The sequence below is a fragment of the Macaca fascicularis genome, chromosome 7, assembly GCF_037993035.2.
Source record: "Macaca fascicularis isolate 582-1 chromosome 7, T2T-MFA8v1.1".
Taxonomy (NCBI): Eukaryota; Metazoa; Chordata; class Mammalia; order Primates; family Cercopithecidae; genus Macaca; species Macaca fascicularis.
This window is the reverse complement of record NC_088381.1, coordinates 27395050-27419335: the sequence shown is the minus strand read 5'-3', so window position 1 is coordinate 27419335 and position 24286 is coordinate 27395050. Positions and strand designations below refer to the sequence as shown.

Below are 24286 nucleotides of genomic sequence, written 5' to 3'. Positions count from 1 at the left end.
AAAGGTTACTACAATATAAGCACTGCAATAATGCTACAGTTCATCTGAAAACCTAGACAGCTACTGAGTGACTAACAGGCAGGTAGTGTATACAGCATGGATACACTGGACAAAGAATGATTCAGGTCCCAGGTGGGGCAGAGCAGGATGAAGTGGGATGGCTCAATATTTCATCATGCTACTCAGGACAACACATAATTTAAAACTTATAAATTGTTGATTTCTGGAATTTTCCATTTAATATTTTCAGACCATGACTGGCCACAGGTAACTAAAACTGCAGAAAGCAAAACAACAGATAAGGGGACCTACTGTACATGACCTGTACGCTGTAGAAAGAAAGAAAAGACAATCTAAATTAAGTGGAGTGACATGCCACATTCATGGACAAAAAAAACTAATGGCCACAAAACCAATAATCAATTCAGGAAGGATCATCAACACTAAAGCCACTGAAGATAAATGAGGAAAAGATATTTGCATAGCCTGATAGAATCACCTGACAAATTAGTTATAAATTACAAAAAGGAAAGATACCTTTACAATGCAAAGATCTGGAGGTCACCTTCTTTTTTTTTCTCCATTTGGTAGAGACTGGGTCTCACTTTGTTGCCCAAGCTGATCTCAAACTCTGGCTTCAAGCAATCCTCCCACCTCCCAAAGTGCTGGGATCACAGGCATGAGCCACCGCACCAGGCCACCATCTTAACCCAAACTTATAAACTTACAATCACCAATAAGTGGACAAACTGACATTATATATATCCTGATATGATACAGTAGGAAATACACAACATTGCCTAGGCAGTATTCTCACTAAAAATGTTTAACCTGAACAAAAATAATCAGATATCCAGAATGTAGGACCTTCTACAAGTGAACAGCAGTCATCCAAAACAAACAAAAAAATCAGTCATAAAAACCAAAAGAAAGCGGGGTTCATTACAAATTTTAAAAGGCTAAAGAGACACAAGTAAAGGCAATTTGTGATCCTCATTTTTTTTTTTTTTTTTTTTGAGATGGAGTCTTGCTCTGTCGCCCAGGCTGGTGTGCAGTGGCACGATCTCGGTTCGCTGCAACCTCCACCTCCTGAGTTCAAGTGATTCTCCTGCCTCAGCCTCGCGAGTAGCTGGGACTACAGGTGCATTCCACCACGGCTGGCTAATTTTTTGTATGTTTAGTAGAGACGGGGTGTTACCATGTTGGCCAGAATGGTCTCGATCTCCTGACCTCGTGATTTGCCCGCCTCAGCCTCCCAAAGTGCTGGGATTATAGGCATGAGCCACCGCACCCGGCCTCTTTACACTTCTTAGGTATGATAACAGTTTTATAGTTATGTCGTTCATAGAAGATTCACGCTGAGGTTCTAGGGGTGAAGTGCCACAATGTCTGCAATTCAATTCTAAACAGCTCAGCAAAACAAACTGTATATACGTAGACCTAGATATACCTATAGATGCAGATATAGTAAAACAAATGTAGTTAAAAGTATTTAACTGGGCTGGGTGCGGTGGCTTACACCTGTAATCCCAGCACTTTGGGAAGCTGAGGCGGGTGGATCACCTGAGGTGGAGAGCTCGAGACCAGCCTGGCCAACATGGCAAAACCCCATCTCTGCTAAAAATACAAAAATTAGCCAGGAGTGGTGGCATGCGCCTGTAATCCCAGCGACTCAGGAGGCTGAGATAGGAGAATTGCTTGAACCCAGGAGGCAGAGGTTACAGTGAGCCGAGATCATGCTACTGTACTCCAGCCTGGTGACAGAACAAGACTCTGTTTCAAAAAAAAAAAATTTTCTTTAACTGAAAAAGCTAAATAAAAAGTATATTTTAATATCTTAGTCTTTGAACTTTTCTGCAGATGAGAAAAGAAAAAATTTAAGTAAAAATCTGGGGAAAATTTAAGCTAACATGCTGACATTTGGCAATTCTATAAAATATTAAAATGTGCATACCATATCACTTCTCTAAATCTCCCCTAAAGAAACACTCACCTATGTGCACAAGAAAGAATACATAAAGGTGATGAGCTGTATGCAATTACATGTGATTATATTACATAAAATTGTGACCTTTGTCTTGAAAAAAAAATGATCTCCACTACTGGCTTTGATGAAGCAGGCAGCCCTGTTGGTAGGCCACATGGTAAGAAACTGAAAGCAGCTCTAGCAGCTAAGGACAGCTGACAGTTGACAGTATGAAAGTGAAACCCTCAGTCACAAAAACTCAGCCACAAGAAAATGAATTCTGACAACCACACATGAGCTCGAAAGTGGATTATTTACCAGTCAAGCTTCAGATGATTGCAAGGTGCCAACACCTTGACTGCAATTCTGTGAGACCCTAAGCAGAGAATCCAGCTAAGCCATGCCTGGACTCCTGACCCACAGAAACTATGAGATAATGAATTTGTATTGTCTTAAGCCACTAAGTTTGCGGTAACATTGTTATGCAACATAAGAAAACTAATATAGCACAGATAGCCTATCAATGGTAGACTAGATAAAGAAAATGCAGTACATATACACCATGGAATACTATACAGCCATAAAAAGGAATAAGATCATGTCCTTTGCAGAGACATGGATGAAGCTGGGAACCCATTATTCTTAGCAAACTAACACAGGAACAGAAAACCACACCACATGTTCTCACTTATAAGTGGGAGCTGAACAATGAGAACACAGGACACAGGGAAGGGAACAACACAGACCAGGGCCTATCAGGGAGGGTGGTGGGGCTGGAGAGCTTTAGGAAAAAGAGCTAATGTGTGCTAGGCTTAATACCTAGGTGATGCGTTGACAGATGCAGCAAACCACCATAGCACACGTTTACCTATGTAACAAACCTACACATTCTGCACATGTACCCTAGAACTTAAAAAATAAAACAAAATAAAAAAGAAGAAGAAAAAAAAGTTAATAATAGAAGTATTCAGCACTGTGCCTGGTACCTAGAAAATGCTTCTTAAAGATGAACCTCTTTCTATTTGGTTAACATAATTTATAGATTATTTTTAAAAAATAGTTTTTTATTTTTAAAAAAACTAATATAGTAGAGATAAACGAGTATTCAAATATTCAAACACGGATGCACATAAAAAACACAACAAAACACTGTAAACACAAAGAGACAAGTAAAAGACCAGACAAGTGAGATGGCAGAGAGAAAAAACAGAGAAGTAAATAGTTAAGTGATAGATGGTGGCCATTTGAAAAACTAATAGCTAAAGGAGTTAGCTGAGTAGAAGTGAATGGTTTCTGAAGGAAATATGTTAACATTTGGTTTGTATAAAAAATGTTTTAAAAATGTATGATTTAATGTACTTTGCTCACCCAACTCATAACTTGAAGAAATCTCTGTGGATATAACACATTTTCCATATCTAGTAAAGTGAGGTAAGACTGAACTGCATAGAGTCTTAATTGCTGATCTTCTGTTTCATCATCAAAACCTACAAAGAAATTGATACACCATTTTAATTTCCACAAACTTATCTAAGGACTCTGTAATAAAAACATTTAACTTTAAAATGTTTACTTTACAGAATGTAATAGTCTACCAACCTTCTGCTAGTAGTCTCAGAAAGTTATTGGGAATATCAGGATGCATTACATCTCCTCCTACTGAAAACACAGCATTCATTGTCTGAATAAACCATGCATTATCAGGAGCATATGTGTCCACAGTGTTAAGAACAAGTACACTTCCAAATGCTACTTATTAAAATTATCCTTCTGTAGCAACCTTTAAAATAATAACCCCAATTCATCCTAGTATGGCATTTTTACCTTTAACCTCTGCCATAAATTGTTCCATACCCCAGTTTTATGTGAAATAGGTACTCAGTAAAAGCTTATTTAATAAACTTAATAAACTGAGTTTGTCACTTTAGCACCACACTTGCACAAAACAGTCATCCAATAAATAAATGTGAAATAACTGAAAGAAACAAACCAGCTAACTAGATGCAAATAATGGAAAACTATATTCTTCAAAAAAGAATATAATTCACTTCAAAGAAGCTAAATACTGCCGTATGTCTACTTGAACAAATCGTTTAGCATCTGTTCTTTTCTTTTCCTTTTTTTTTTTTTTTTTTCTTTTTTTGAGACAGAGTCTTGCTCTGTCGCCCAGGCTGAAGTGCAGCAGTGCGATCTTGGCTCACTGTGACCTCTGCCTCCTGGGTTCAAGCAATTCTCCTGCCTCAGCCTCCCGAGTAGCTGGGACTACAGGTGTATGCCACCACACCGGCTAATTTTTTTTGTATTTTAGTAGAGACAGGGTTTCACTGTGTTGCCCAGGCTGGTCGTGAACTCCTGAGCTCAGGCAATCCTCCTGCCTCCGCCTCCCAAAGTGCTGGGATTACAGGTGCTCAGCCTCTTTTCTAATCTCTTCCTCATCAGTTCTAAAGTTCTATCATTCTACTGGCCAGAGTTATAGTACTGACTAGGACAAAACTAGACTTAAGTAATTTCCAATATAATTTCATTAACAGTATTCACTCACTCTTTTTTATAATTAAACAGTAACTTTTTTTCACTTTTTTTTTTTTTTTTTTTTTGAGATGGAGTTTCGCTCTTGTTGCCCAGGCTGGAGTGCAATGGTGCTCACTGCAACCCCCGCCTCCCAGGTTCAAGCGATTCTTCTGCCTCAGCCTCCCTAGTAGCTGGGATTACAGGCATGCACCACCATGCCCAGCTAATTTTGTATTTTTAATAGAGATGGGGTTTCTCCATGTTGGTCAGGCTGGTCTTAAACTCCCAACCTCAGGTGATCCGTCCGCCTCGACCTCCCAAAGTGCTGGGATTACAGGCGTGAGCCACCACGCCCGGCCTAAACAGTAATGTTTTTTAATGAATGGAATATCCTTATGACCTGTAAAGTTCTTCTGACTTTTAAGAAACAAACTTGAAGAAGAGTAACATGTTAATAGAGTTCCCAACTACTTAATTGTGACAATTTCCAGCATAAAACAATAAAGGATAAGTTTTAGCATCCTGACCACTCCCACATACCCTCCGCTTTCCCCAAAACACAAGAACTTTTACTCAGAAAAGAAATCAAGATAGAAGTAGAGACGAGGCAGGACTGAAAGAGGAATAAAGAGGATAAAAGTTCCTCTATCTTCCTGCTCAAAATACTGACAACATGAATAAAAGAAACCAGCAAAAAAAAAAAAAAAAAGGCCATCTCCTAAGAGGTCTACACAAATCCCTTTTTCTGACAAGAGGCTTGAAAATCAGGAATAAAAAGTATTGCTAGGTCTCTGAACTCAACTTCAGGTGACCATATCTATACCAATCATCTTAAAGTCACCGTGTTACTATTTTAAGACTCATGGTCCAAACAAAAGGATATTTCTCAGCCAGCTCTGCTATTTTGCCAACCAAATTGACGATGACATACTCTTCTTTGCTCTGATGTAAATATTCAAGCATTTTCTGGACAATAACTGTTACATTCTGTGCATTAGTAATTCTGTAAAGAAGTTCCAGAGTCTATTTAAAGAAGAGAAATTAAAAACATTATAAAACTATGCATAACACCAATGAGTACAGTAACATAAAGGTTGATCATACAGTTGATTCTTCTACTTTTATGGAGATCTACTGGGTAGCCAGTTAACAGGTAAGAAATGCAAATTTCAATGAAAAGCTTAAGAAAGGTAAAACTATTGTCAAAAAATGACTTATGATCAATTCCAATGTCTATAAGCTTTCTATTGAGATAATCACAATCTGGCATCTTTACATGACAGAATACTTAGAGACTAAAAAGTTCAAATACAACAGATATATATTTTCTAAAAACATAACAACCCTTAAATATACATTACCTATAGCTATGGGTGTGTGTATATGCAAGTGTATGTATGTGTGTATAAATCTAGTCTTGGAAACTATTTCCCATGCTACAGAAGACAGCAGACTATTTTCCAAACAACAGAAGACAGGCAAACAGCTTTTGTTTGGATGGACAAAGGATGGTGGCTCAAATGCTCCAAAGCCTAGCAAAGCCTAGTTCAAAATCTTAGTCATCAAGGAAGAACTGTTTTATAGCTACTCTTTTTTTTTTGAGACAGGGTCTTGCTCTGTCACCCAGGCTGGAGTGCAGTGGTACAATCTCAGCTCAATGCAACCTCCACCTCCTGGGCTCAAGCAATCCTCCCACCTCAGCCTTCCAAACAGGTGGGACTATAGGCATGTGCCACCATGCCCAGCTAAGTTTTTCGTATTTTGTAGAGATGGTGTTCGACCATGTTGCCCAGGCTGGTCTTGAACTCCTGGGCTCAAGTGATCCTCCCACCTTGGCCTCCCAAAGTGTTGGGATTACAGGCATGAGCCACTGTGCCTGGCCTGTAGCTTTCCTTCTTTTCTTTTTTTTTTTTTTTTTTTTCTTGAGATGGAGTCTCGCTCTGTAGCCCAGGCTGGAGTACAGTGGCACAATCTTAGCTTGTCACCAAGACTGGCTAATTTTTGTATTTTTAGTAGAGATGGGGTTTCACCATGTTGGCCAGGCTGGTCTCGAACTCCTGACCTCAGGTGATCCGCCCACCTTGGCCTCCCAAAGTGCTGGAATTACAGGTGTGCCACAGTGTCCAGCTGCTACAGCTGCTTTCTAAGTGCTGAGGAATATACCTCTAGCTGCTTCAAATAAGATGAAGGAAGACCAATACCAGAGTAAGCTCCCATTTGCATGGCTTTCCACAGCTCTAGATTAAGGTTTTGAAAATATAACTCTCAGAAATCAGTAAGTCCAAAGGCAATACTGAGAAAGCATCATTTATTGGTGTTTTAGGATCAGCAATATTAGCTGCAAGATAATTTCCACATATTTGTCAAACTTGCTCAGTATATTTAGGGTTCTAATTTTTCAATCCTTATAGCCAGGACTTCAAGCACAAAGGATAACATATTTTGAAAGATTTTTTTTTCAATGTGAAAGAAAGCTTTATTATCTTAACTCGACCCAAATTATATTATTTATAAAAGTTATATAAATGCAGGCTGATTGTTTTGTAAGAGTTAAAAAGCCGAATGTAAGTAAAGCACTAGAAATACATTCAGTTATAAAAAGTTGACATCATTCTTCTAAATGTTATGTGGAATCACAGGAAGAAACATCATTGTAATCATTATTCAAAGTTATATATTAAAGATAACATAAGCGATGTTTGGTCTTAAATGTCAATTTGAATGTGCAGTGTCTATAACAATAGATCAGAGAGAAAGTAAGTATATCTGTAATTTAAACAGGAAAAAATGAGTTAGTTGCAAATACTATATTCTTCAATGAAAGAAGAATGCAGATTAAGGATAAAACAGTTAGACAGTCTTATCAACTAGGCCACCTTTAAGGATCATTTTTCAGGGCAGCTAAAAGGAGCAACAATAAAGCTCTACACATATAACCAAAATGTATGCAATTAATCTAGTCCCAGCACTTTTATTTGTAGAGTTCTCAAATCAAAAGTAACAAATAATTATACATCAGGATTGTTAGGAATACCAATTATTTTACAACTGCCCCTATGTGCTGCTTCTTCTCTGACACAATTGGCACATATCCAGGCTTGCTGTGTTTAATACGATTAACTTCCTTTCTCTGACGAGCTTCTTTCATGACGCACTGTTCCTGAATCTGGCTGTAGATAGATTTTGGTAGATGTCGATGACGAGCTGTACGTTTTATATGAGGATGATGCTGAAATTTCTCCTTCAATTTCTAGTTATAATCCTTGGCTGCTTTTTCTCATGATGTAAGCATACCGAATTTTTCAGAAGCATTAGCTTTCCACAGACAAATGTTCATTTCATCAGATTCACACTTAATATACTTGCTATCAGAAGTCCATTTTACACAGATAACATGTTGCATTCACTTTGTGTGATATACCTTCCTGCTTCGACTTTTGTCTGTAGGAAAGATTCAAATAGCTTTATTGAAACTAGCAGACAAAAACTCTTTCCCAGTGGGCGAGTACTCCACGTCAAGCACTGCAGATATATGATCCATATGGAACATTAAAGGAGTGTCCAGTGCACATATATCAAAAGTATGTAAGTTATAATCTTCATTTGCTGCTGTAAAAATGAAAGCTTCCACAGGGTTCCAACAGATTGTATTTGTTCTCATATCTAAGATAACCTTTTCAAAGGAGCAGCTTGCCTCATATCGTACAGTACTATATTCCTGTCAGACGCACAACTTCCCAAGTCTCAATTGGGTTAAATTTAATACTACTTACACTGTCAAATCCCCAGGTCATTGAAGATATAGGATTAGTTCTTTGTTCATCCCAAACGTCTACTTGCTGTCCACATGTGGCAAAAATAGCTTCTTTCCAGTGATGCTCAATCCCAGTATACACTGTCTTTCCTAATGTTGTATGTAATGGCTCTTCCTCATCTCCATAGCCTGGTCCATTCTTTTTCCACTGTTTCACAGTTTTGTCATCACCAACGGTGAAAAAAGAAGTCCCACAAAAGCGAGTACATATTCCTTATACAAAGCCTTCATGTGCTTGTATTGTACGGATACATTTCTGATGAGTCAGGTTCCAAATTCTAACCTCTCCATCACACGCCCCAGAAAGGACAGTAGCCAGGTTCTTTGGACGCTTTGCCAAGGTAACTGACTCCATCTTGGTGACCATCCAGCAAAGCAAGGAATGGTTTTGCAAATACTCATTCCATTTTGGTAGCATTTAAAGCTCTTACATATTCTCGTGGGACCTCAAAAGGATGTAAGGTAGGATCATAGTTTCTTGGAACTCTCTGGAAGTCCAACTTGGGTTCACGGACATAATTGTCCAGATTCCGGCTCGGTATCTTCATCTTCATCTTGGTTCCTCTTCTGGCGGGACTCCATGAGCTCTTTGCTAGGAGTTCTGCCCACTGCTCGACTTCTTTTATAAACTGTTTCAGTTAATGTTTAACGCCACTTAAATCTAAAAATACATAGGCCACCCCATCAACAGCTTTCAACTTATGGAGCTGCTTCAGACATGCTCCCTGTGGACTTCAAATTATGTTATATAGTTTTAGATAACATACATCAAATTTATCTCCTATTCCAAGACCATGAAATATAGCATTTCCAGAACTGCATGGGGTTTAGTGTTACAAACTGTATTGCCAGAGGTCTTTTCTGTTCAGATTTGGTAGCTCCTTCTCACCTTCTCTCTTCCTGTATATAAGAGACGTAATACAACCAGGCAAAAGGGAATCCTACCCCAAGCTACAGATCACCAACATCCAAGGACCAAAGTTCTCACCGTATTATTTGATAGAGGTTAGAAGTGACAACAGCACTGAGAAGACAGTACTTTAGTGCCTTCTTTGGGCACCAAGGATACTCAGTATCTCCTCAAAGAATTCAAATCACTCATCTCACTGCAGGTAAGGGATCAAACAGATCAACCTTCATAATTTTAAAAGTCGCCTATTTTCCCTTTGATTCTCATTTTTAAGTGCAAGTATAATTATTAAATACAACAATATTACAAACCCCCATCTGTGGTTTTGCTTCCCATGGTTTCAGTTACCCACAGAGTCCAAAAAATATTAAATGGAAAATTCCAGAAATCAATAATTCATAAGTTTTAAATTGCATGCCTTTCTAAGCAGCATGATAAAATCTTGCACCATCCTACTCCATCTGGGACATGAATCATCCCTTTGCACCCACACTGTATATGCTACCAGCCCATTAGTTATTAAGTAGCCATCTTGGTTATCCGATTGAAAATATATAAATATATATATGGTTCAATACTATCTGTGGTTTCAGGCATCCACTGGGGGTATTAGAACATATTTCCATAAATAAGTGGGGACTACCATATAGCAGTAAGAAAAAAACTGTACCTAAGTCAACTTTGTTCAACTTAGTACTCAACTATACAAAGGAAATGCGTGCTCTGTATCTGTTAAAGTAGAAGCACTGTATAACTATTTGTTACAGTCTCTTGGAGCCTTCTTATTTTTCTAGGATGTCTACACACAGAAATTAGTACGTCTGCAAACTGCCCAGACCCAAGGCATGTAACAATTTTCAGACTACTAAAAATATGAAATAAATAAATATATATATGAAGGCAAATTTTTTTTAATGTGTTTCAAAAATCCCTTTTAAAATTTAAAATTTGTAATCTTCAAAAATCATAGTTGTTTAATGCAATAGTGTTCTCTCAATAAACTCTCCTATTCTTAGCTCATTGCTTTTAAGATATTTAGATATTTAGTAAATTCTCTTTTTTTAAGAATGTAATCATATCCTTTTTTTAAGAATGTAATCAAACATGGATGCAGCCGGAAGCCATTATTCTAAGTGAATTAATGCAAAAACAGAAAATCAACTATCACTTGTTCTCACTTATAAGAGGGAGCTAAACAATGGGTACACATGGACATAACGATGAAACAACAGACACTCGGGACTCCAAAAGCAGACAGGGAGGGCAGAAGGGGAAAGGAATGAGTTGAAAAACTACCTGCTTAGTACTATGTTCACTATTTGGGTGATGGGTTCAATAGCCGCCCAAATCTCAGCATTACACAAATGTCCATGTAATAAACCCACACATGTATTCCCTAAATCTAAATTTTTTTTTAAATTTTTAAAATCTTTGCTATTTTTATAAATAGAAAGAAATTTTTTTACTCTTAACTAGGTCCCATATACCATTTTAAATGAAGATACTGAATGATTTCTTCCATAAGAATCAAAAGAAATATTTATATAGACACCCAAGTAGACACTGAAGCAAATTTACAAAAAGAAAAAGTTGGAAAGAAGTATATTATTATTATAAGTGACATATATGATTATATATATAATATATCATATACATAAGTAATATATATAAGTAACATATAGTATATGCTATATATATGTTATATATAATATACAGACATATATGATGATGACATTATTATTAAGCCTTTCCTTCCAAGAAGTTCAAATCATTTTATGAATATCTTCATTAATTCTTTCAATATTTCTATCTGTTTGGTAGGGAATTAGTTAATGTTATAGATATAAAAGAGAATAATGAGAAATCACTAATTAACATCAACTGCATCTTAAAAATTGTACAATAACAGGAGTATATTTTAAATTGTACTAATAGGAAAACCTGGGACCAGAATTCAAGTCTCCTATTGGTACGATGCTAGGACCGAAATTATATTAATGAACCCACACAGATGACTGGACCTAATTCCTTCAACTAATAATTTAAAGACTTTCCTGTGGACACTGACGTAGTACTTTTTAGAAAAGTTACTTAAACTTTAGTAAAAATAATTAAATAAGCCGGGTGCAGTGGCTCACACCTGTAATCCCAGCACTTTGGGAGGCCGACACAAGTAGATTACTTGAGGTCAGGATTTCAGGACTGGCCTGGCCAACATGGTAAAACCCCGTTTCTACTAAAAACACAAAAATTAGCCACACGTGGTGGCACACACCTATAATCCCAGCTACTCGGGAGGCTGAGGCACGAGAATCACCTGAACCCGGGATGCGGAGGTTACAGTGAGCTGAGATCGTGCCACTGCACTACAGCCTGGGTGACAAAGTGAGATTCTGTCTCAAAATAGAAAACAAAAAAAGAATTGAATACATCCAAAAGTTAAAATATACACACAAGCATACATACACACTGCCCACCACTTTAATCTCTCTACAGAATACCAACAAAATGTTTAAAAATTTTAACACTTCACATATACTATTCAAAATACCAGTTTACCTCTCTTTTAATAATGGGATCAGGATGATCTAAACATTCAATTATTGTCATCTGGTGTTGAAGAGCCAGAGTAGGATCCTGTTGGATAACATAGGTAAGCGCCTTCAGTCCTAGAAACAAAGACACATTATACAAAGTGAATTGAAAGAAATACACAGCAAATTTCAAAAGCTATCTCTGTAATTTCTGTCAAAAGAACCAATAATCTTACCTAAATATTTTAGATTTATTTTAGGTGACAGAACAAATTTTCCAATGCACTTGGCAGCCTTCTCAAGTAATTCCGATTTAGGATAAATAGAATAAACTGTATGCACACATTCAAACAAAATAGCTAGAGAAAGAAAAATAAAAATGGCAGAAATGGTAAGTATCATGGTAAGGTATAACAAAAGAATGTATTTCTGTAGAACTTGTAATAAAACTAATTGGAAAGTCCATTTTAGTCAGAAATCTTATTTATGGACTTTTCACAGAAACAAACACTACTGTTTTCAGGCTTACAGTTATTAGGATTAGGTTACCACAACACAATTTTTTAAAAATTATATTTACTGGTAATAATTATGCATTTATTAACGTAAAAAGTATTTACTGAACACCTCCTATGTGCCAGGCACGGCTTCGGTACTATGAATATAGCAGTGAACAAAACAGATGGAAGAAAAGACCCTGCCCTCAAGAAGCTCACATTTTAATGGCAACATGAATAATACATTCATTATTCCTATATAAAAAGATATTTCCCACACTCCTTTAATGCTTTAAAATGGTTTATTCTCAAACAGTTTTGACCATTTACATGTCAAAATTGTGTATGTAGTTTATTTCAACATAATCATTTTATAGGATGATCCAATATTTATTTCAAAGATACAGTCACTACTCATACATCTTCAAACTATTCTGTAAAATAACCTCAAAGCATATAAAATAATCTACTAGACATCTTGACAGCATTCAAATTTGATTTTCTGATACAGTCGAAAGTCTCATCACTATGACAGATGATCAAAGTGAATGATCAAAATGGACACTAAAGTTCTTTTCAAATTATTTGAAAAAGCATGAGACAAGCAGTTGGAGCTTTGCCATGGTAAAGAAAAATCACTGAGAGGCCATTAAGTCCTATATGTTCTATGGAATCACAGTAACAGAAGTGTGACACAGTGAAGGTACAGAATCAACACTTAAAAACTGTTCTAGTACAAGTTGAAGCATATCAAGAGTCCTGATACAATCACTCCTTCTCTATTTCTAAAAGCTTAAAACATAACCAGACATTCTCTTTATGTACAAAATATATTCTGAATATTCAGCTAGCTATGTTTTACACTATGTTGCCTACCAATTAATGCACAAATAAATTTTGTGGAAAAAACCTCTATAAACCTCTTCCTTTTTCTCAAATTTACATGGAAAGAAAAGACAAAAAAAAATTTAAAACCTCTTCCGTAACAGAGACAGAAAAAAATAAGAAATCAGAAATATTAATTTTTCTTTAAGAAAAGAACTGCCTTTAAAGGAAAAACTACAGACTAAGTTAGCTGAACCTGAAGAGGCTTTGTATATTAGATGCTATGCTTTAAAATGCCTTTACTCTGTGCTGTGAAAAAAGTTGTCTTTATGATTCATGAACTAGACAAACTAAACAAAGAGGAACTTTGTCAATCGGCTAATAAGATAAGGCAGGAATGGAGAAATTGCCACTAAATCCAGCCTTCAGCCTATTTTTAAATTGCCACTAAATCCAGCTTTCATCCTATTTTTATAGGCCTGTGAACTAAAGAATGATTTTTACATTCTTAAAAGGCTATAAAAAACAAAACAAAAAACAAAGTAGAATATGCAACAGAAACCTCCATGACCTGCAAAGCCTAAAATATTTACTATCTGGCCCTCTTTTCAGAAAAAGTTTGCTGAATTGTGAACTACCATGACAGTCCTAAGATTTCAAATGATGATATTCCATTTTCCATCATAACTGACACATTTTTCATTATGGCTTCCTACCAATAAGAACTCTCTTGGGATTAAATTGTTTTAATCCCAAGCCTGCCATTACCCATCCAAAATTTAAACATTTATATTTAGATGCTCATAAAGTTTCTGGGATGCCAATATGGGAAAAAAATAATAGTTCAAAAAGTGCACTTATTATTAGTCTCCTTAGGCATAATTGAGCTGAAAATTAATTTAATGGATTTTAAAATTATTTTCTCACCTAGATCTAAGTCATTTTATTCTCCAACTCTACAAATATCTGTTCATAAGTTCATAATTGAAAGAGCAGTCACTCTGCTGTCTCCTCTCTGTGGTGGTGAAGTAAAATACAACTGAGAATTTCTTTTTTTTTTTTGAGATGTAGTCTGCAACCTCCACCCCCCAGGTTCAAGTGATTCTCCTGCCTTGGCGTCCCAAGTAGCTGGCAGTACAAGCGTGCACCAACATGCCCGGCTAATTTTTGTATTTTTAGTAGAGACAGGGTTCCACCATGTTGGCCAGGCTGGTTTTCAACTCCTGACCTCAAGTGATCTGCTCAACTCAGCCTCCCAATGTGCTGGGATTACAGGCATGAGCCACCATGCCTGGCCACAACTGAGGGTTTCTATACCTAAAAATACAACATGGAACTTGGTTACTCTTCAGTACTCTTGGTTACTCTCTTGGTACTAATTAAAATACTACAAAGTATATATTACTAAATTAAAAATTAATAATGTTCTACCATTCATGACACTGCATTTTCATCATAGATATTTTGGGTTGGATTATGTATGCTCAAACAAAATGTGAAGTTCTTCTGACACCTTATCCCTCAGAATAGTTTACTCTCACCTTAAGTAAGTTAAATAAGTATCTACTGACATTATTCTGGCAGGAGAGGGGGGGTATCACCCAATGGGAATGGAATCCAGGCTCTCTACTCTGTCTCCTTTGATACCTGGGGATGGAAAGGCTCCTGGTTATTGCTGGAGGAAGTATCAACCGATTCTGCCCTGCCTGGGAGAGAGAGGGGTACCTCATTACTGCTCTCCTTGTGGCCTCCAGTGATACTATGAGGGAGAGGCCTCATTATTGCTCATCAGGGAGGGAAGTTCTGACTGTCCACCAGGCTTTCTCTAACACCCACACCTCCGAACCCTGGCCGCAAAGAGGGAAAAAGTACCTCATTACTCCCTACTCCCAGATGGGAAAAATCCAGACTTCCCAAGTCACTTCCACAGACAGTGTAAGGAAGGGGCCTTCCTTATCACCTGGCATCAGTGAAATTCCAGCTTCCTCTTGGGCTTCTGTCACCACTCTAGTGGGGGGTCAGGGAGGGTGTGTTGGGGCACCTCATTATACCTGGTGAGGATGGACATCTTGGTTTTTCACTCAGTCTTTGCTGGAGGGGATGGCTCCACAGTTTTCTCCTGTGCTTGGATGGAATAGAGGGGTCATCGTCTAAAAGTTTTCTACCTTGCTAATTTCCCTTTTCTTCTTGGTCCTTTGGTGAGAGAGGGCAGGCTTTTCTTGGGGTGCTTTTGTCTGTGTCTGTTGGCATTTCCAGACTGCTGGCTCTTCAGTACCCAGTCTGGGGTACCTGAGGCAAAAAGAAAACCCAGGGTACGCACCACCATGTCTGTTTCTTTCCTCGTATCCTGACGTCTCTAACCAGCCTGACTTGTTCTTGAGTCTTATGTTTCTTATACACAGTATCCAAGGGTTTTAGGTGAAGTTAGTGAGAGAAAAAAAAAACGGAAAAGTACTTCTATCTACATACTTTTGATGGTCTTTGTCCCCTGTACTCCATTTTATATAATTCTCTCAATTTACTAATTTACTAAAAATGACATTCTCATGTTATCAGTACCCTACCCAAAAATCTTCCATACCTCCAGATTTACAAATCCAGCTGTTGTGAGAGGTCCTCCACAATACGGCCTTTCCACTGCTCCCCACCATAAATTATCCTTTCTGACTGGTGAGACATTGTTTCTGAAACTGTTTTTGAATAGCCCCATGTCTACACCTTCTCTCAAGTTCCCTCCACCTAAAAGCCCCTTCAACCTCCCTTCTGCCTAGCTAAATCTTATCTACCTTTCAGGGTCCTATCAGGTCAATAAATCCCTATCTGTGCCCTCAGGTCCTTAATGATCTCTACTTCCCAGGAACTCCTACAATACTTATTTCCCTGAACTATCCCTTCACATTCTGCCTTATACTGTTGTTAAGCTTTCCAGACAAGTTATCTTTCCACTATACTGTAAATTTCTTAAAGATAAAGGTTACATATTATACTTCTTCATATCCTATACACCACTTTATACAATGCCTAGCACATAGCAGATATTCAACAAATGTCTTTAATGTAATTTCTTGATTAGACACTAAATTGTAATACAGCTTCCATAAAAATATGATATAGAAAGTATTAATACTGAAACCCACTTAGATAACTGATAAAGTAAATAACTTTTTCTTCCTTTAATTCAATTAAAGCACATTACTCATTAACACAGTGCCAGCTACTGAGATATGCTGGTTAATAAGAGAGACACAGTCCCTGCCCTTATAAAGTTTACAGTTAAAATTAACATTCTTAAGGGGTAAAATATCTGTATCAGGATTGCTAGCGAATACTCTACCACTGATATAATCAATATAAGTTGTAAGCTCTATCAATACAGACACAGGGAAAAGCATAACAATGAAAAGCTAAACAAAGGAAATGAAACAACAGGAACTATAAGGTTTCTCTGGCGAGGTGAAACACTGGATCAAGAGCCTGCAAAGAAACAAACTGTTGGTGTTGGTTTGAGCAATCTTTTTTTCTTTTGAGACGGACTCTCACCCTGTAGCACAGGCTAGAGTGCAACGGCACGATCTCGGCTTACTGCAACCTCTGCCTCTCGGTCCCGGTTCAAGCAATTCTCCTGCCTCAGCCTCCCGAGTAGCTGGGATTACAGGAACGCGCCACCATGCCCAGCTAATGTTTGTACTTTTAGTTGAGATGGGGTTTCACCATATTGGCCAGGCTGGTCGTGAACTCCTGACCTCGTGATCTGCCCACCTCAGCCTCCCAAAGTGCTGGGATTACAGGCGTGAGCCACCGTGCCTGGCCAAGCAATCTTAACAAAACGGTTGTACTGGAAAATATTAAAAAATATTTCCTCAGGTATACAGTATTCTCCAAATCAAAAGGAACAGGTAACTTTACAGTGGTTATCCCCAGGAAAGGGAACTGGGTGGTGGGTGATAAGGGTGGAAAGGACACTTACTGTTCATTGTACACCCTTTTGTACCTTTTGAATTTTGACCCATGTGCATATATTACCTATTCAAAAAAAAAAAAATTAAAGCTGAAATGTCATTAAAAAAAAAAAACTTTCTGCAAGGAAAAAAACAAGATTTTTAACTGAATTTTAAGCAGAATTTCTTGAAAGACTTTCAAACCCTTATCCTGGACACTGGTTATATCACAAAAAAAAAACATTTTAACTTACTTTAACTTACTGGAAAAATTCTGACACTTTCCTAGATCTTCTCTCAGAAAATCACCTGCTTCAGTAAGGGTCATCCATATCTGTGGCCCCTTATTCTCACTGCATAGCAGGAACCTATATAATATCTACTGTTTATTACACTATATACTCATAAGGACAAGGCCTGTGTCTACCTTCGTCTTCCCTTTACCTCCCACACTTAACATGGAGAAATACATAAGTCAATCAACTCTTTCCTCAATCCACACCTAGTTTAAAACACAATCAAGTTTTTGTTTCACAGGCACACTATAAATGCTGGCTGAACAAATTAATAAGGCATCCTTATTACCTTAATTACCATTCATACATGCAAAACATAAATCTATCCTTCAAAGTTTACCACCCCAATTCACTACCATGTGCATTATTTTTCTTGTATTAATCTCATACACACAATCCTTTTTCCTTATTTGTACTGCATCTTTGTCAAGCACTTTTTATTTCAGTTAAACCAGTTCAATTTCTGTCCTCTGGTCTAACCTACGCTTCTACAACCATTGTTCTTAAAGGTCCACAGGTTACCCTTATCTCAAAGAAAAAGTAATGCTCTTCATCTCCTACTTCATGATATTTTACCAGATTAAGAAATGACTTCTCATTTGAGTTACATCTCTCAGAGCCTCTTCTACTGCTGTCCTCCAGAGCATGCAAAATTCAAACTGTTCTACCTTTTAAATAGCTCCAAGTATCTCAATTTCCTCACTGAGCTTTCTCAGGCTGATCAAAAAGAATAGCCCCTCCCTCTGGCTGTTAAAATTGGAAGTTTTTTTGGCTACTTTCTCAGTTTTCTACCCCTTTCCCCCAAGTTACTCTTGTCTCCTATTACTAATTTTTAGATTGTATGTAACAATTTATTGTCTCTTCATAAAATAGTAAACTATTATTCTACATCTATATATTCCTGTCTACATCCTATTCATCCTTCAGATATCTTCTTAAATATTACTTTCTCAGGACAACCTTCTTTATTCTTCCCCTCAAGACTAGCTGCTATATTCTCCCACCACGCCCTGCAATTCTCTTTTGTAACATTAACAAAAGCCCCATGATAATGTTTTATTCACTGCTGTATTCTAAGTACCTTGCATAAGGCCTGACAACAGAAATTTAATAAAATATCTGACAACTAGCTGATTGATTTATTTAAGAACTGTCTTCGAATATTGTGAATTTTTACCAAATATGGAACAAATCTATGGAGTTATCTTCACAGTCAATTAGATAATTGAAAAAAAATCAATTAAAAAAATGGATACTTGATATGTGTTTTCAATAGAGACAATTATAATAATAAACTTAGATCAACATTTAGAACATGCCATGAGTTCAAATTACTCTTATCTATCAGTAGTTAAATGCTTACCTTGAAAAAATAATAATCCACAGAACTATCTTAAAATAAGTGTATAAAGTTCTATTGGAATTTATAGCATTCTAACACAGATTTAACTGTAATACTAAAAAACATTATTAGTCATTAGAGTAACATTTACATATATTACCTACCATATGTGACATTGTGATTTAACTCGGCTCTTCGTAAGGATTCATCAAGAACATCATACATTAATTCACTTGTCCTGTTTAAAAGATATTTTATTTGCAGTAGAATTACAGTATTCTAACCCAATAAAACAGTTTTTCAAACTTCTCTTTAAAACTGAGGCTCTACAGAAGAGAAGTGAAAGAAATTCATTTTATGATGAAGTTACGGAAATTTCACTTCTTAAAAGGTTTTTCAGGAGCTGAACTTCCTACTTTATCAAAGTTGACTAGTTAACCAATGAGATATATACATCAATCAACTCTTTCCTCACTATGCCTAGTTTACAAACCAAGTTTTTATTTGGTTGAACACAGTATATTTTATAATTTTCTTTCAACAGAATATTTCTAAATTACTATAGTAACACTTCATATATTCGTATTATTTCAGATAGTATATTAACTGTATTTTAACCAGATACTGTTAAAAAATTTTCAAACACTAGTCTTTCCTTGAGCAGCAACTAGGCTCTTCAGAAAGAAAATTTTTACTTACATTTACATTAATATAAAAAAAGATATTTTGTGGAACGAATAGGTTTGGACCATTCATATGTCTTTATGGTCACCGATTACAGTAACAATAACTGTGATGAGGAAGATACTGTGCAAAAAAAAAAAAAAGTGCACTCTGCCTCCATGCTTGTTAGAGAAATGTCCTCTCCAAGAGGCCAACGTGAAAAACTATAGCTTCTCAGCTGGTATTTTGTATGTTTTATGAATTCAAAAAGCACTAATAGAAAAAAAAAACACCAGCAACATAGGATACATACAGTGGTCTTGCAGAGAAACAGTGCCATAAAATAAATGAAAATATCAAAATAATTTGGGACTATATAAATTAATTACATCTTTCAGAAAATGTCTTTTTTTCCAAATATACAGCTGGAAAGTTCAATGCTAAGTGCACATACTTTCATTCTGTCTTGACTGAAGTATAAATATCCAATAATTAGGAATCCAGAACCACATTCTAAAATCCTTCGTTTTATTGTATAAGCATTTCTTCCTCAGAAGATAACCATACAGCAGACATTACCAATCCTTCCCCGTCCCCCCCAAAAATATTTGGTAATATTATACCTACATTATAGTCTAGTTCCTCAATTTTAAAAGCCAATGTCTGGCATGAGTCTTAACCACATGAAATAAAGAAACATTTGTGAACAAGATCAAGATAAATCTTAATAATCTAAGAAGCACAAAGCTACAAAACACAAGAAAATATTCGAATAGATATAAAAGACCATAAATACAACAGATTTTTCCAGTAAAAGGGTTTTTTCAATTAAATACTTTAGAAACAGTTATAACTTAAATTTTTACTTTGCTACATTGAGCTAATAATGTCTGACAAAACATTAGATTTACGTTAAAATAAAATCTCATTAGAGTTGAGACAGAAAAGGAGAAAACATTCTAATGTTCCATAACATTATAAGAAAGTTCCACTCTATTCATGACTGAGCCTAATTACTAGTCACCTGAGGGCTGTGAAAGTAAGGACTAGCTTACTTATCTTTGTATATATTATTAAACAAATTTATCCACAAAGGCAAGAAAAAGGAAGATAGTGAGTTAATGAATTTAATAAATTCACTAAATGCCTCCCAAGTTACTTCCTGATAACAATGGATGGCAGTAAGTCTTTTTAGACCAATAAGATCTGATACATTCATATAAAATTCATGATTTTAAAACATAATTCCAGTAACTCCAACTAGAGCTCCACGTTAGGATAGGCTGGCATGATACAAAATAAAATATAATTCAGACAATCATTTCTAATGTGTGTGTATGCTCCATCACCTTACATTTTCACTGCAGGTTTCAATCAGGGGTTGAGATTCACAAACACAGAAAAAAGTAACACTGTAATACCAAGAGTGATGTAGCCCAATGAGTGCTAGTCAGGAGCTCACAGGCAAATGGATTCTGACATTAAGTTGATTTCTAGGAGCAAAAGCCTGGAGAACGGTCCCTTTGTAAAGCTCGGGTAAAGAATTACAATACAAAGGTACCCTACTATATAAAAGGGAACAATATTCATAAAATCAGAACACTGATAAGCAAATATTTTCTTAAGACAGAAACATATCAGGAACTCCAGCCAAGGTCCTTGCTCTCAAGGGAACTAAAATCTCAAGGGACTTGCTCTCAAGCAAGTTGGAAATAGGTTTTTAAAATAAAAATAATATGTATGTGCACATGCAAATGCATACACACATGCACACACACACAGAGAATCAGAATGATAGAACAAATGCAAATAAATTGATGAATCTAGGTGCAGGATATAAGGGAGCTCCCTGTACTGTCCTTGGAAATATGGAAGTGTCTAAGTTTGAAAAAGTATGGCAAAATTGAGGCAGGGGAGGTGGCTCATGCCTGTAATCCCAGCACTTTGGGAGGCTGAGGAGGGCAGATCATCTGAGGTCAGGAGCTCGAGACCAGCATGGCCAGCATGGTGATGCCCATTTCTACTAAAAATACAAAAATCAGCCGGGCATGGTGGCGTGCGCCTGTAATCCCAGCTACTTGGGAAACTGAGATGGGAAAATCTCTTGAATCCAGGAGGCGGAGGTTGCAGTGAGCCAAGGTCGCACCACTACACTCCGGCCTGGGCAACAGAGCAAGACATAGTCTCAAAAAAAAAAAAAAAGGCAAAATTGAAAATATATATATATATAGTTGGAAAGATACACATGAAAAGTTTAAGTTATTCGCTAAAAGAATAATTCAGATAAATGAATTAAAAAGGTGAAGCACTCACACCCAGCTAGAGTAAGGGTTGGCAAACTACAGCCTGCAGGCCTAATCTGGCCAGATGCCCGGTTTTGTATGGCTTCAAGCTAAGAAGAGATTTTACATTTTGAAATAGTTGGAAAAAAAAATTAAAAGAATATTTTATGATGTGCTGATCTAAGATTCAAGTTTTAATGTCCATAAAAAGGGTTTTTTTTTGCAATACAGCCTTCTTCATTCATTTATTTTCTATCTGTAGCTGCTTTCATGCTATAATAGCAGAGTCGAATAGATGCAAAAAAACAACATATGGCCCACAAAGCCTAAAATATTTATTTATTTATTTATTTATTTATTTATTTATTTATTATTATTTTGAGATAGTCTCACTCTGTCACCCAGGCTGGAGTGCAGTGGCACGATCTCAGCTCACTGCAAAGTCCACCTCCTGGGTTCAAGTGATTCTCCTGCCTCAGCCTCCTGAGTAGCTAGAACTACAGGTACGTGCCACTATGTCCAACTAATTTTTGTATTTTTAGTAGAGACAGGGTTTCACCATGTTGGTCAGGCTGGTCTCAAACTTCTGACCTTGTGATCCGCCCGCCTCAGCCTCCCAAAGTGCTGGGATTACAGGCGTGAGCCACCACGCCTGGCCGCCTAAAATATTTATCTGGCCCTTTGCAGAGAAAGTTTCCCAACCCTTGAACAAGAACAATTACGAAAGCTTCACAGAGGAGATGGCGCTTCATGGGTACCTTTCATGATAGGTAAAATTAGGATAAAGAGAGAGCCAGGATTATCCCAGCAACCTGAAAGCATTTATGTGGTTCTTACAATGGCCTATTTTATCACTACTAAGCCAATTAAACATTGGAAGAATCTGGTATATCATTAAACCTCTAGGTTACTAAAGTCTAAGCTTATCATCTGGTATGGGGTCATTAAGCAAACTTACTGGGAATAGTTTACCTTTGATCATCTTTTCCTAGAAGTCCTAGTATTCTCAAGAGCTGAATTTGTAACCATGGTGCTGGGACACTGTGGTAATTGAAATCTACTGGGAGTTTTCCTCCAACTACTTGCTTCAAAATGGTTACAAAACTCCCAGTCAAGTCTTTATATCCAGACGAATTCTCCTACATCCCCCCGCAAAAAAAACTTTCTGTTAATAATAACATCTTATTAAACAGAAATAGACCTGGTTGAAATGTCATATAGAACCTAACTTAATACATGCTTAAGTTTATGTTCACATTTAATGAAACCGTGCCCTAATATGTATAATATCTTCCATGATAAAATTCCTCTGGCTAACCAACCCAAAGCTGAATCATCCCAGAAAAGCTTCCACCACTCCCTACTTTTTCCCACATACAGTTTAATCACATTTCAAAATTCTTATAGTTACATCTTAGGTAGAAACCTTAACAGCCAATACCAGCAATTAAAACAAAAAGTGAAAAGAACTGGCATACAGCAAAAGGACAGTAATACCTCTGCTTTGGATGAAAATCAAGGCCTGTTTGCAATCTCTGAACTCTGTTTCCAAAAGACTTCACATGTAAATGAGTTAAATTCATTCTGGGGCCAAGCACAGTGGCTCACACCTGTAATCCCAGCACTTCTGGAGGACGAGGTCGGTGGATCACCTGAGGTTGGGAGTTTGAAACCAGCCTGACCAACATGGAGAAATCCTCTCTACTAAAAATACAAAATTAGCCAGGCGTGGTGGTACATGCCTGTAATCCCAGCTACTCGGGAGGCTGAGGCAGGAGAACTGCTTGAACCCCGGAGCTGGAGGTTGCGGTAAGCCAAGATGATGCCACTGCACTCCAGCCTGGGCAACAAGAGCAAAACTCCATCCAAAAAAAAAAAAAATTTTTGTTCTGGGTAGAAGAGCACAGCCAAGACTACTTAAACATTAAAAGTCCCCAAAATCGGCCGGACATAGTGGCTCACACCTGGAATCCCAGCACTCTAGGAGGCCGAGGCCAGCGGATCACCTGAGGTCGGGAGTTCGAGACCAGCCTGACCAACATGGTGAAACCCTGACTCTCCCAAAAATACAAAATTAGCCGGGCGTGGTGGCACATGCCTGTAATCCCAGCTACTCGGGAGGCTGAGGCAGGAGAATCGCTTGAACCCGGGAGGTGGAGGTTGTGGTAAGCTGAGATCGTGCCATTGCACTCCAGCCTGGGCAACAAAAGTGAAACTCCATCTCAAAAAAAAAAAAAAAAGTCCCCAAAATCAGTGTGCCTGCCAATTAAAAATTAATTAGCCACATCGTACCTAAAAATATTTGTTTCTGAAGGAGTGTGCCTTGATTATCTATCTGAGTAATCTCTTGGACTGGGGAAATTAGATCCACACTCCTTAAAAGGAACATTAGATTCTTTATTCTAATTTGTATTATGTATCAAGGGAAAAATTTTGGAAGGGAAATAAAGCTCTTTCAAATTTTAGTAAATGTTAGGGAAAAAATAAAATTTAATATTGAACATCTATTTAAACTGTACTGTTTGAGAACACAATACATAAGAAACAATATAACTTTAAATGAGTTCAATAGCATATTCTATTTTGTTATAGTAGGTGCCATGAAATCTGTTACAAGTATGTATATTTGAACACAAATGGTTTCAGGCAATACACTAAGGATGAATTAGTATAAACCCATCATCGCCATTTAGAAATCTGTTTTACCA

The 24286-nt window shown here is 37.0% G+C and overlaps 1 protein-coding gene and 1 pseudogene across 4 annotated transcripts in view; both read right to left on the bottom strand.

Annotated features, from left to right (window-relative positions):
* The window catches only part of AP4E1 (adaptor related protein complex 4 subunit epsilon 1), an 89240-nt gene that overhangs the window by 48102 nt on the left and 16852 nt on the right, over nucleotides 1–24286 (bottom strand). For all 4 annotated transcript variants that reach the window (XR_006699299.2, XM_045395457.2, XM_045395458.2 and 1 more), the window contains exons 7-13: nucleotides 22551–22717; nucleotides 18798–18871; nucleotides 11972–12094; nucleotides 11761–11870; nucleotides 5361–5500; nucleotides 3566–3678; nucleotides 3335–3453 (exon numbers count right to left, since the gene is read on the bottom strand). Coding sequence is in view for 3 of the 4 variants with exons in the window: in XM_045395457.2 (XP_045251392.2) it covers nucleotides 3335–3453; nucleotides 3566–3678; nucleotides 5361–5500; nucleotides 11761–11870; nucleotides 11972–12094; nucleotides 18798–18871; nucleotides 22551–22717 (846 nt within the window). In the remaining variant the exon portion in view is untranslated. The remainder of the gene's footprint in view (nucleotides 1–3334; nucleotides 3454–3565; nucleotides 3679–5360; nucleotides 5501–11760; nucleotides 11871–11971; nucleotides 12095–18797; nucleotides 18872–22550; nucleotides 22718–24286) is intronic.
* LOC141407199 (DDB1- and CUL4-associated factor 13 pseudogene) lies at nucleotides 7369–8979 on the bottom strand (annotated as a pseudogene).